The 11,628-nt window shown below is 43.8% G+C and overlaps 1 protein-coding gene across 2 annotated transcripts; it reads right to left on the reverse strand.

The window, feature by feature from the left end:
* Nucleotides 1-282: 282 nt before the first annotated feature.
* On the reverse strand, nucleotides 283-11,057 carry VPS72 (vacuolar protein sorting 72 homolog). Of its 2 annotated transcripts, none has more exons than XM_007178034.2 (6): nucleotides 10,824-11,057; nucleotides 7,352-7,504; nucleotides 7,059-7,173; nucleotides 6,478-6,654; nucleotides 1,371-1,515; nucleotides 283-869 (listed from the first exon to the last, which is right to left on the reverse strand). In XM_007178034.2, the coding sequence occupies exons 1-6, from the start codon at nucleotides 10,938-10,940 to the stop codon at nucleotides 482-484; spliced, it is 1,095 nt and encodes a 364-aa protein (XP_007178096.1). In that variant the 5' UTR covers nucleotides 10,941-11,057; the 3' UTR covers nucleotides 283-481. The 2 variants fall into 2 exon arrangements, with proteins under 2 accessions (XP_007178096.1, XP_007178097.1); XM_007178035.3 differs by having other exon boundaries at nucleotides 623-849; nucleotides 10,824-11,053.
* Nucleotides 11,058-11,628: the final 571 nt, after the last annotated feature.

An 11,628-nucleotide genomic window follows, 5' to 3' on the forward strand; every position in this document is an offset into this window, starting at 1 on the left:
GAATGAATATTTTACAATTCAAAAAGGGCAACTCTAGGAATTCCCTGGCAGTCCAACGGTTAGGACTCGGCACTTTCACTGCTGAAGGCTTAGGGTCAATCCCTGGTCAGGGAACTAAGATCCCACAAGCCACGCAGCATGGCCAAAAAATAAAAATAACCCTTAAAAAAATAAATAAGTAAAAAGGGCAACTCATAATAAATGCTATTAAACAAATATAAAGGCCCATATATACTCATTCACAAATATTTTTTGCTCCCAACCTAGATTAGACACCAGACAAAAGGGATCTTTCTATTTTATTAGATTAAAAAACACAAACAAAAGCAGTAGGAACTAGGGGAAAAGATAGGGAAAGAAATACAGAGAAGGGCTGGACAAAGACCAGCATGACAAAGGGGAGAAGCAGGCTTCTTAAGAGCCCTAACTTAAGAGCCCCAAGTTAGGACAGGAAAGAGGTTTCTAAGGACTAGACATCCCTTCATTTGATGACAATTTTCTGGCGCAAGGCTCGGGGCCCAGAGCCAGGGAGGGGCTCAGGAGGTGGTGGGCCAGGGCCCAGGGCTGAAGCAGTGGGCGGCAGTCCGTGGGCAGTGATGTACTTCTTGTAGGCCTCACGGATGATCTTGAAGGCTCGAGCAGTGGCGTAGGGTATGTCTGTAACAGGGTCCCGGTACAGGGCTGGGCGATGGGTCACTGGGCAGACCTCCCGAACAGGGACCTTTGGAGGCCGCCCTTGGGGAAACCATTCCTCAAACGTCGCATCATCACTAAAAGTGATGAAGGTACGTGAGCAGCAAGCAGGAGGGATGACGGGTCCAGTCCCAGCACGGGGTGTCAATGCAGAAGCTGTGGGAGCAGGATCAAGTCTGAGGGAAAAGACAGAGAAAAACACAAAGAGCCGAGGGACTTCCCTGGTGGTCCAGTGGTTAAGACTCCTCTCTCCCAATGCAGGGGGGCCTGGGTTCGATCCCCGGTCAGGGAACTAGATCCCGCATGCACACCGCAACTAAGACTGAGCGCAGCCAAATAAATAAATAATTTTAAAATTAAAAAAAGCTGAGGAGAGAAAACTGATAAAGAAAGAGATCAGACAGATGAGGAAAGAGGAGGAGGCAGTGGGTGGCAACATTCTGAGAGAATCTATTAAGTGACAGAACAAAACAAAGCAGAGCCGGATGGAAAAACAGAAAAGGAGAAGAGAGAGGCTAAAAGAGAAATAGGAGATGACAGGAAGAGGAATCTGAAAGATACTCAGGTGTTAGAGAGCTGTGTGAGGAAAGCAAGTGAGATGGGGCTGAGGAAATACAAGCTGAATACAGAAGGGAGAAACCGCACTCCTCTTCTCCCCTTGAGGTTCACTCACTCACCCTTCTACGTCGACATTCTCTTCTTTAGGGCCTGGCTCCCCAACTAGTGGCACTGTCACTGAATGGTAGGTGATTATGGGCCCAGGGCACTTCCGCTTCTTGTGGACCTGCTTCTTTTTGTCAGCCTCAAGCCGCTCATATGTCTCTTCAGGAAGGAATGAGGGGATGGTCAATTCCCGTCTTCCCAAACCCCAGTTCTGTCCTACAGTCTCTTATCTTCCTGGCTGTCTAGTCACTGCCTACCCAAGCCAATCAGGAAAGTCCTCTAAGGCCCTCAAGCATCTGCCATTTCATAAGCTTTCTGCTTGCCCCTCTTGACATCCTCTCTGCTCATCATTTCTTAGGTCCACTTGGTTCCTCACCCACTCAGAACTGTAGGGCTTCAGAGTTGAAAGGGACCCTTTGATGAAGAGCCTACTCATTTCCCCAGATACCCCTCCGTTACTGCCCTGTCAACTTGCTCCCATCCAAGGCAGCACACTGCATCTTCAGGCATCTCTAATCATTAGAGTTCTTTCCCATTTTGAGCTGAAACATACTTCCTGTTGACACTGTTTTACCTTTTAAGGCCATAAGGGACACAAGTCTAACCTGTCTTCCACTTGACAGTCCTTTAAATAGTTGAAATTAGTGTCCACGAAGCAACAGACAAGGGATTAATCTCCAAAATATACAAACAGCTCATGCAGCTCAATATCAAAAAAACAAACACCCCAATCAAAAAATGGGTGGAAGACCTATACAGACATTTCTCCAAAGAAAACATACAGATGGCCGAGAGGCACATGAAAAGATGCTCAACATCACTAATTATTAGAGAAATGCAAATCAAAACTACAATGACGTATCACCTCCCACCGGTCAGAATGGCCATTATCAAAAAATCTACAAACAATAAATGCTGGAGAGGGTGTGGAGAAAAGGGAACCCTCTTGCACTGTTGGTGGGAATGTAAATTGATACAGCCACTATGGAGAACAGTATGGAAGTTCCTTAAAAAATTAAAAATAGGGGCTAGGGGTGAGAAAAAAAAAAATAGAATTATCATATGACCCAGCAATCCCACTACTGGGCATATACCCTGAGAAAACCATAATTCAAAAAGACACACGCATTCCAATGTCACTGCAGCACTATTTACAATAACCAGGTCATGGAAGCAACTTAAGCGTCCATCAACAGATGAATGGGTAAAGATGTGGTATATAAATGCACTGGAATATTACTCAGCCATAAAAAGGAAAGAAATTGGGTCTTTTGTAGAGACGTGGATGGACCTAGAGACTGTCATACAGAGTGAAGTAAGTCAGAAAGAGAAAAACAAATACCGTATGTTAAGACATATATGTGGAATCTAGAAAAATGGTACAGATGAACCTGTTTGCAAAGCAGAAATAGAGACACAGACGTAGAGAACAAATGTATGGACATCAAGGGGGAAAAGGGGGAGGTGGGATGAATTGGGAGATTGGGATTAACATATATACACTAATATGTATAAAATAGATAACTAATGAGACCCTGCTGTATAGCATAGGGAACTCTACATAATGCTCTGTGGTGACCTAAATGGGAAGGAAATCCAAAAAAGAGGGGATATATGTATACATATAGCTGATTCACTTCTCTGTACAGCAGAAACTAACATTGTAAAGCAACTATACCCCAATTAAAAAAAAAAAAAGAATGAAATTAGTGTCCGTCTCTCTCCAGGCTGATCACAACACCCCTTCCACTGAACCATTCCTCATACAACATGGTTCTGAGTCACTCCCTCCTTTGCCACCCCTGTGCCTAAAATACTCTTCTATTCCTGTACTTATCACAGTCTATGGCAGAGGCTGCAAGATGGCAGCCCCCTTACGTGTTCTGCTTGATTTGTATAGCGCTTTAAAGAAAATTTTGAATTAGCTGCTGACATTTAAAAGTCAGGAAATTACATTTAAATACAGAGATTTCTGGTCCCTTTTAAAAATAACAAGAAAATCTGGCAACCCTGTGTCTGTATTCTCACAGGGCAACGATTAGCTGAGCTGAGTAACTGCTCCTCCTTTCAGGCACTCCTCTCTAGTTCACCACAGTTGCCCTGGCTGGACCCGGTGACACTGCTCTATGGCAGTTCATTGTTGGTAGATATGTCTCTTCCTTAAGGGCAGTGACTGTGACTCATATTACCTATATATTATCACGGTCACGCAGCATTCCACACGTTACAGGAATTCAATAAAGATTTGTTAATGTATAAACAGATCTAAATATTCCTGGTCCCTTTGTCCTCCTTAAACGTGGTATTGTGAACACAATCCTCTAGATAGAGTAAGAGCAGAAGAGTCCTCTGGACTACAACCCCCCCTGCCCCCCCACACCCCCAGTGATTTAACCTCTTTTGTACTTGAATTCTGGTTGGTAATATTGCTTTCTTTCTCTTGAGCCAACCTTCCAACCCTTCTCTCGAACACTTCCCTGTACCCTCTGTAACTCCTGCTCTATAATCAGCCAACTCATCTATTTCCTTAATTTCCTCACTCGGCATGCCTTCCAAAACTTGCCTTACGGGAAACCTGTCATCCACGGAGGCCACCACTCTCCTCTGGTAGAGGCTGATTATTCTCCCACATCCTGGGCAGGATGTGCCTGTGTCCTACTGGGCCCCACACTTCAGGTCTCTTTGCTCCACACTCTAGATACCTCTGTTCTTCTAGTTCTTCAGTACTTCTAATACCTGAATATCTCTTCATTCTATCTATCACCCCTTCCAGCCTTCATTTTCCTTGTTATTTATTTATTAATTTAAACCCTCTGTTTTATTTATTTTTTGGCCGCACAGCACAGCATGGGGGATCTTAGTTCCCCAACCAGGGATCGAACCCGTGCCCCCTGCAATGGAAGCGCGGAGTCTTAACCACTGGACCGCCACGGAAGTCCCTTGTTTTCCTTTTAAAATCGAGCTTAGGTTCCTCAATCTATCAGTCATTCTCTTGTCAGTCTAAACTCCCTCGCCCAGACCTGGATTGCTGAGTGCTACTGGAGAAAAGTTACACAATAGGTAGAGCGGAACCCCAGAAATTCATGGTCCCAAACTTCAACAGACCCGCCAACACCAGCAGATGATCCTATCTCCACAACTATTTCAAACAGTCTTCACTCTCAAGCTTCCAACTCTATTCCCAACACCTGAGAGATGACAGTGCCTAAAAGACATCAGATGAAAACTACTGCACTTTCCTGCTCTGGATTTACAACCCTACAACTATGAGCCACCCTTCCTTCCTTCCTCTTAATGGAGGCCAATTCTTCCACCCATGCCCTAGCTCCCACCCCGCCTCCCATTTCTCCAAAACCCTACACTACTAACAATCCTTTCTTCCTTTTCTGTCTTTAAATTCTTTCAGTTGCATCTCACCAAAAATACACACTCTCCAATCTTTGATGTTCCCTCTCCTACCCTTCATGGCCAAATTTTAGAAGTCTGGCTTCCCAGCCAACTTCCAAATGGCTTGGTCCCCAAAAAGTGTTAAAGTCATCTCTGACCTCCATGTCACCAAAACCAATGGACACTTCTCAGTTCTCTTCACTGGTGTCTCAGCAGCTCTCAGCAACTACTCTCTTGTAACAGTCTCTTTCCTTAGTGCTCTTATGACAAACTCTCCTGGAGTTTCCCACTCTCTGGCCACTCCTCATATTCTTTTCTAAGCTCCTCCTCTTATAGGAGACCATTACATTTTAGTGTCTGCAGGACCTTCTTGAGCCTCTGTCTACTCTTCTTCCTCTATGCTTTCTCCCTGGGTAATCTCATCCACTCCAATGTCAATTACCATCCATATTCTAAAACTTCCGAATTTATATTTCTAGCCCAGATATCTTGTCCAAGCATCAGATTTGTGTGTTTAACTGACTTCTCAGCACTGCATGAATTGCTCATAGACACTTCAAATCCAACATGCTCAAAAATGAACTTATTATTTCTTCTCCTGCCAAACAAGCCCCTCCAGGATCTCCTATGTCAGTTACCGATATCAGAAGCCTGGGAATCACTCTCTTTACAGTGGCCTGAAACAATCAATGTAGTCAAAGGATACAGATTGTAATTACAGTGACATCAAGTGACCACGTTATTTGTGATGGTTCTCATTTATATGTTTTAAGAGATAGCTACTGTTTTAAAGCACGGCATTGCCATTATACAGACAGAGATTATATTTCCCATTTTAAAGCTAATATATTAAAAAAAAATGTCACGAGAATACATCCTGAAAATGTTGGAAATGAATTAAATCTTTTCTCAGTCATTGTGGTCTTCTGGAGTTAAGTTATCTAAATTTCAAAACTATCATTAAACTGAAATGAGTTGGGTCCAGATATTCTGGGTAAACAATCTTCTACTCCACAGTGAAATTGTATTTGGGTTATACACGTTCAATTATATGTGCTTAGTCAAAAAAGAGACAGATTCAGAGAGAGAGAAATAACAAATTAAATATTGTAGGAGATTTCACCTGTTGTTTCACTCAATGAAAGTATGCCCCAGAGTGAGCATGTGATGGGAGGTACGAAATCTGCTGTTCCCTCAATTTCTCACGTACCTCTCGTGATCTGAGAATCCTCACCATCGTTCAAAGAAATGTATGTTTTTGTACAATATGTTACCATACATGACTGTGTGCCCAATGGCACATAAACTGAAGAGATTTTAAAGAATTCTTACTTTATAGCAATGTATCCCATGAACTGACTGATTCTACTCAATTTCTAATTCTCATGATCATTAAAGTAGGCATCATCACCCCATTGTGTGAACAAGGAGAGAAAGATGCAAGTAGGTTGCAAGTAATTTGCCTGCAGTCTTACAGCAAATGAACAGTAGAACTAGGATCTGAACTGAGTTCTGTATGATTCTTATTTTAGACCAAAGTACTTCAATATAACTTGTTCTTCAGAGCCCTCATAACTGCTTACTTCCTTGCTCCTAATCACTTACTCTCCCCATTTCTTTCTTCTGATTCCCTTGTCCCAAATCTCCATCTTTCCAGTTCTTTGGGTCCTCCAGGTCTCAGTTTTTCTCATGCTCCTTAGCCCCTCTACCCACTGTTCTGAAAACCAGACTGACCCAGTGAACGTAAGTTGAGCTCCTCTGTGATCTTGGCCTCCCTGAGCAGCTCCTCCTGGGTCAGTGGCCGCTCACAGTGGGGCCCCTTTCGCCGCCGTGACTGGCCTTGCCTCTCTTGTACCCGAAGGAATGTTTGTCGTGTGTGCTCAGCTGTAGATTGCCGCATGGACTTCCGACCTGGGAAGAAAATAAGAGAGGGAGAAATCTTTGAATTCATGTCTACCTCCTCTGTATTTTTTTTTTTAAATTTTAAAACTTTTTATTTGGAAATCATGTCAAACTTACAAAAAATTTGTAAGAATAGTACAAAGAACACCCATGTATCCTTTACCAGATCACCTGTTAATATTTTGCCCTATTTGCATTCTGTGTGTGTGTGTGTGTGTTTTCTGAATAATCTGTGAGTTAAGTTGCACACATCATGGCTCTCTTCCCCTAAATACTCGGTGTATATTTCCTAAGAATAAGAATTGTCCTTACATACCCATAGTACAGTTACCAACTTCAGTAAACTTAACACTAATACAATACTTTATCACCATATTTCAATTTTGTCAGTTGACCCAAACATCCCCACTCACTGTCAGAGCCATCATCCTGTAGTTCTAGTGGAAGCAATGCCTTCTCTTCTCGGGTCTTCTGAGAGCTACCAGCTGGGGTGCTGACCTTTCGAGGCCTCAAGCTCTTCAGAGGCTCCTGGGGATAGATTGGAATCAGACACCAGGGAAGAGAAGAAATAGAAGAAAGAAGATGAAGATCTTAGGAAGAGAAAACCAGCACAGTAGAAAATGAGATTGGTGTGGGGACAACTGGGACCTGATGAAAGGGAGACTACAAATTAAGGAAGTCCAAGAAAACCAGGCCTCCCCTGCACCTTATACGCTTTGGTGACTACTCGGCGCTTCCTTCTCGGCTCTTCTGCTTCTCCATCACTGGATGGTTCATCCCCTTCGTCGATGTCAAAGTCAGAGTCCACCTCATCCTCTGTGTCTGACTGGTCCCCTTGATACTCATCATCTCCTGATTCCTGAGGACATAGGGAGATGAGGTTCTCACTGGCATCAGTTATTAATGCCCCTCCAGGAGGAACAGAATCCCTCTGCTTATTGATAATGGCTGCCCCACTCTCCTTCCCATCCCAACCTTTCATTTGCCTCAGGCAAGAAGCTTTCCTAGCTGATGGCTCCAGCACCACCCCTTCTAACATTAATTGATTGCCCTTCTCCTGTAGCACATTGTGTTAAGTGCTGGGGTACAAAAGCATATGGTTTGATCTCTACCTTCAGGGGTCTCACAGTCTAGTAGATGTCACAGCATAATTATAAAAGGAAGTTTTAATACAAGGCAACATATAAACTACCAAAGGCAATAAAATGTTACAGGTGTTCAGAGGAAGGTACACCTGCTATGAATAGGTGGCCTGGGAAGGCCTAAACTTTAGAGTTTATTCCTTTAGAACAAGGGCTGACAAACTTTTTCTGTAAATGGCCAGATTAAAACAGGTAGTGGGCCAGATTCAGCCAGCAGGTTGTAGTTTACTAAACCCTGCTTTAGACTCTAAAGAATGAAGAGGACTTGAGCCATGGTTTAAAATACTGGTAGTATTTAGATAACCAAGAGGGAAGAAGGAATCATGGGCAGATCAAGTGGCAGGAACAAAGATGCAGAAGCAAGAATGTGTATAACATGTTGATAGAATAAGCATTTAGACCTAAGTAAAGCAGAAGGTTTGTCTCTGGCAAGAAGTCTTCCTAGCTGACTGCTTTTGGCTCCAGTACAGCCTCCTTCCAACATTAACTGATTGCCCTATAGAGCTACAAGATTTGAAAAGAAGGTTGTATTCAATCTGTAGAAAAACTTAAGTGTCAGGCTAATAAACTTATGACTTTAACTTGCAGGCCAGTGATTCTCAATCCTCTCCCTCTCCTTACTTGTCCCAGCATTGATAATCACTGTTGAAGTAAACTAAAGTTACTGAGAAATATGTCTCATTCCTCAGGTGAGTTGGGACAGAAAAATAGTTGGGTACTACTACTATCTATAATGGGAAGCCACCGAAGATTTGGGGGGAGGGGAAAACTGTATACAAGGGGTGTTTCAGAAAGCTCTGGAGGTGGTCGGATGCGCTGGAGTAGAGAACATGGAGTAGAGCCAAGGCCTGAGGTGATACAAGCTAGGGCTAAAACGGCAGCCACACTGGAAAGGAAAGAGGAAAAAAAACCAGTTGGGGACAGGAGAGTTAATTGGGTGGGGCTGCACCTCAAACATGTGGCTTTCTCTTCAATCAATGATGAGATTCATGGGCTAATCTTGGTACACATGGTGCCAAAGTAAGCAAATAACACAGACAGTTGACACTCCAAGCCAGCCGGCGTTCAGTCTTGCACTGATGACCATCATTTCCTCCCAACTGATGTTTGTGAAAGACAACCTGGGAACACATTAATCCCCTCAGCCCTGACCTGGTATTAAGTCAAATCACCAGAGGGTAGTAGTTCAACTACACACTAGCTTAGTGCCCAATTGAAATGCTTTCACTAAGTTACGTATTTACTACCATTCCTTTGGCTTTTATCGAGGGTCATTAAGAGACATGACTAGATAAGAGTATATTTTTACATCATCTACCAAACCCCTGTTACTTTATATATAAGGATACAATTCTTCCTAGGTTTAATGCTGAATAAGTTTATCTCTCTTAAAGAACTTATATGCTTCTTTCTTACTAAAAAAAGAAATTCAGGATTTGGCTGCCAGGAGAGTCACAGCTAAATTTAATGTCAACTGCTATTACCATTTTAGCAGAGGCTCCTGGTACAATTACTTCTGATCTGTCTCTATTTTTACTGTTCCTACTTTTTGTTTATATGGTAAGCCTCCTTAAATCCTTTTTGGAAGCACAAAGGGTACATATTAAATAACGACTCGTAAAATGACGGGAATAGGAAAATGGCTTTTGAAGGAGGGATGAGAAGGTTCTATTTTAAACTAATTGGTCAGGGCTGTGTAAGTAATGATTCCTAATCAGTCACCAAGTCCTGTGGATTCTATTTCCTTAATTTCTCTTGACCCCTCCTATTCATGTTTCTCCACTCCCACTGCCTCCTTCAAATCATTTTCCTCATTACAGAGTGATCTCTCTAAAGTACAAATCTGATCATGAAATAATCTTCTCAGTCCTTTGAACGGAAGAGCAAAACTCCTTAACATGGCTCACAAGGCTGTACAGGATCTGGCCCATGCCTACTCCCTCTAACTTGTATTCTCCTTCATGGCCTGGAGAATGAGAGTAGATGTGAGAGTTCCAGACAAAGATCTCAGTGCCTTTACATATTGTGTCCCACCCCCTCGCGGGACTAACCTTCCTCCTCTCCCTGCTTCCAGTCCTATGGTTCTTCATCCACCCAAGACCTACTTTTCATACTGTCCTCAGCTTAAACATCATGTCCCCCAGGGATGTCCATCCCAAACAACAACTCTGGCTCCCATGTGTTACCACAGCACCCTATGCTTAACACTTATTTTACTCCTTATCACACAATATTTTAACTGACTGTTAACTCAGCTAATTCCCCCACTGGAGTCTGGAATATGTAAAGATAAAGAGGTGTTTTTAATTCTCTCTGTTTCCATAGAGCCTTTCACGGTGATTGGCTTGCTCTAGGTGCTTAAAACATTGAAGAATGGATAGATTCAATCAATAAAAATTTAACAAGTGCCAACTCAATCCAGACACTGGACATATACTGTTGAACAAAACAGACCACCTCTGACCTTACAGAGCTTACAATCTAATGGTAAAGTATAAGCAAATAAGCACACCAAATCTAATTACAAATTGAAATATGTTTTACGAAGGAAATATACGGGGACACTTTTTTGGACAGCCAAGGAACGGTTATCTAAGACATCTATACAACGAGATTTGAAAGCTGAAAAAGGAGTAGGCTAAGTCCCTCTAATTTTTTTTTGAGAGGTTCCTTTCTATGCTTCACGTTAATAACCAGGCAATGGGCCAACGAGTATATACCGCGTGACTACGATGTGCCTGGCGTATACTAGACACGTCAAAAGTGCACTGAGTGACACAACTGGGGAAATACACAGTAGGTTTCAGCCACACTCTCGGGTCCTCCGGACAGCTTCACCATTCCTGACCCGTCCAAACCCATCCAGGGCTCCCCTTCTAGGACTCCAGTTTATCCCCCCATCTCGCCCGCCCCATCTCGAGGATCAGCTACCAGGGCTCCTCTCTCTTCCCCGCTCCCTTCTTTGTCCGAGGTTTCTCCCTTCGTCAGGACTCCTTTTACCTTTCTTCCCTCCCTCTTCCTGGGCCCGGCTCTTACCTCTGTAAAACCCCCATAAGTCGTCTGGTAGAACTCATCTTCCTCCTCTGCCTCCAGGAGCCCAGAAAGCCGGTTCCCCGCGGTCTTCCGGGGGGCCCGACCCCCAGCCAAGCTCATATGGCCTACACGAACTGCGTCGCCACCAGCAGCCCCTCACCCAGCACCGTTCTCTGGGCTCGGTGCTCGACACCACTACCTGCGGGCGGGCGGCGGAAGCCGGTCGCCTACAGGCAGAAGTAGCAGAGCGTCGACAGGCTCCTAGTCCCGTCCCCTAGGCCTTCTCAAAGCTTCAGCCCCGCCCACTCCTGCGTAGAGACCACCCCAAGCTCCTCGCCCCAGTTCGCGCGCCCATCTGGGCTGTGGAATGACTCCACTCGGTGACACCAGGAGCCCCACTACCCCAAGTACAGAATTTGGGAGTGTAGAAATTTTCATTTAGAAGAGGTCAGTCTCCCTCTGCTCCAGTACGTTTTCCACTCTGCTGTCAGTAGAAACCTTTCTAAAAACCCAGATTTTGTCACTCTTCTGCTCAAAAATCTTTAATGGCTCCCCGTCAACTACAGGATAAAGTCCAAAATCCTTGTGGCAGAATAGTAGTGTGGTTAAGAGCACAGCTTTAGAGCCAGCCAGACCTGAGTTTGCGTTTGAGCTTAAGGTCTTCTAGCTGTGTGACTTTGGACAAGTTGCTTTACCCCGCTGAATTTCAGTTTTCTCATCTGTAAAGTGGGACTAATAATAATACCTACCCTTTAAGGTGGTTGAGAAGATTAAGAAGTGTAATCCTTGTAAACTGCTTAGCACAGTA

This window comes from Balaenoptera acutorostrata, chromosome 1 (assembly GCF_949987535.1).
Source record: "Balaenoptera acutorostrata chromosome 1, mBalAcu1.1, whole genome shotgun sequence".
Taxonomy (NCBI): domain Eukaryota; kingdom Metazoa; phylum Chordata; class Mammalia; order Artiodactyla; family Balaenopteridae; genus Balaenoptera; species Balaenoptera acutorostrata.

Bases quoted from the DNA above. Each gene is read 5' to 3' on its own strand.
- VPS72 (XM_007178034.2), bottom strand. From the start codon at position 10,940: ATGAGCTTGGCTGGGGGTCGGGCCCCCCGGAAGACCGCGGGGAACCGG. The intron at 7,505-10,823 runs GTAAGAGCCGGG...CTATGTCCTCAG, and splicing joins CTTATGGGGGTTTTACAGAG to GAATCAGGAGATGATGAGTA. The intron at 7,174-7,351 runs GTGCAGGGGAGG...ATCTATCCCCAG, and splicing joins TAGTCACCAAAGCGTATAAG to GAGCCTCTGAAGAGCTTGAG.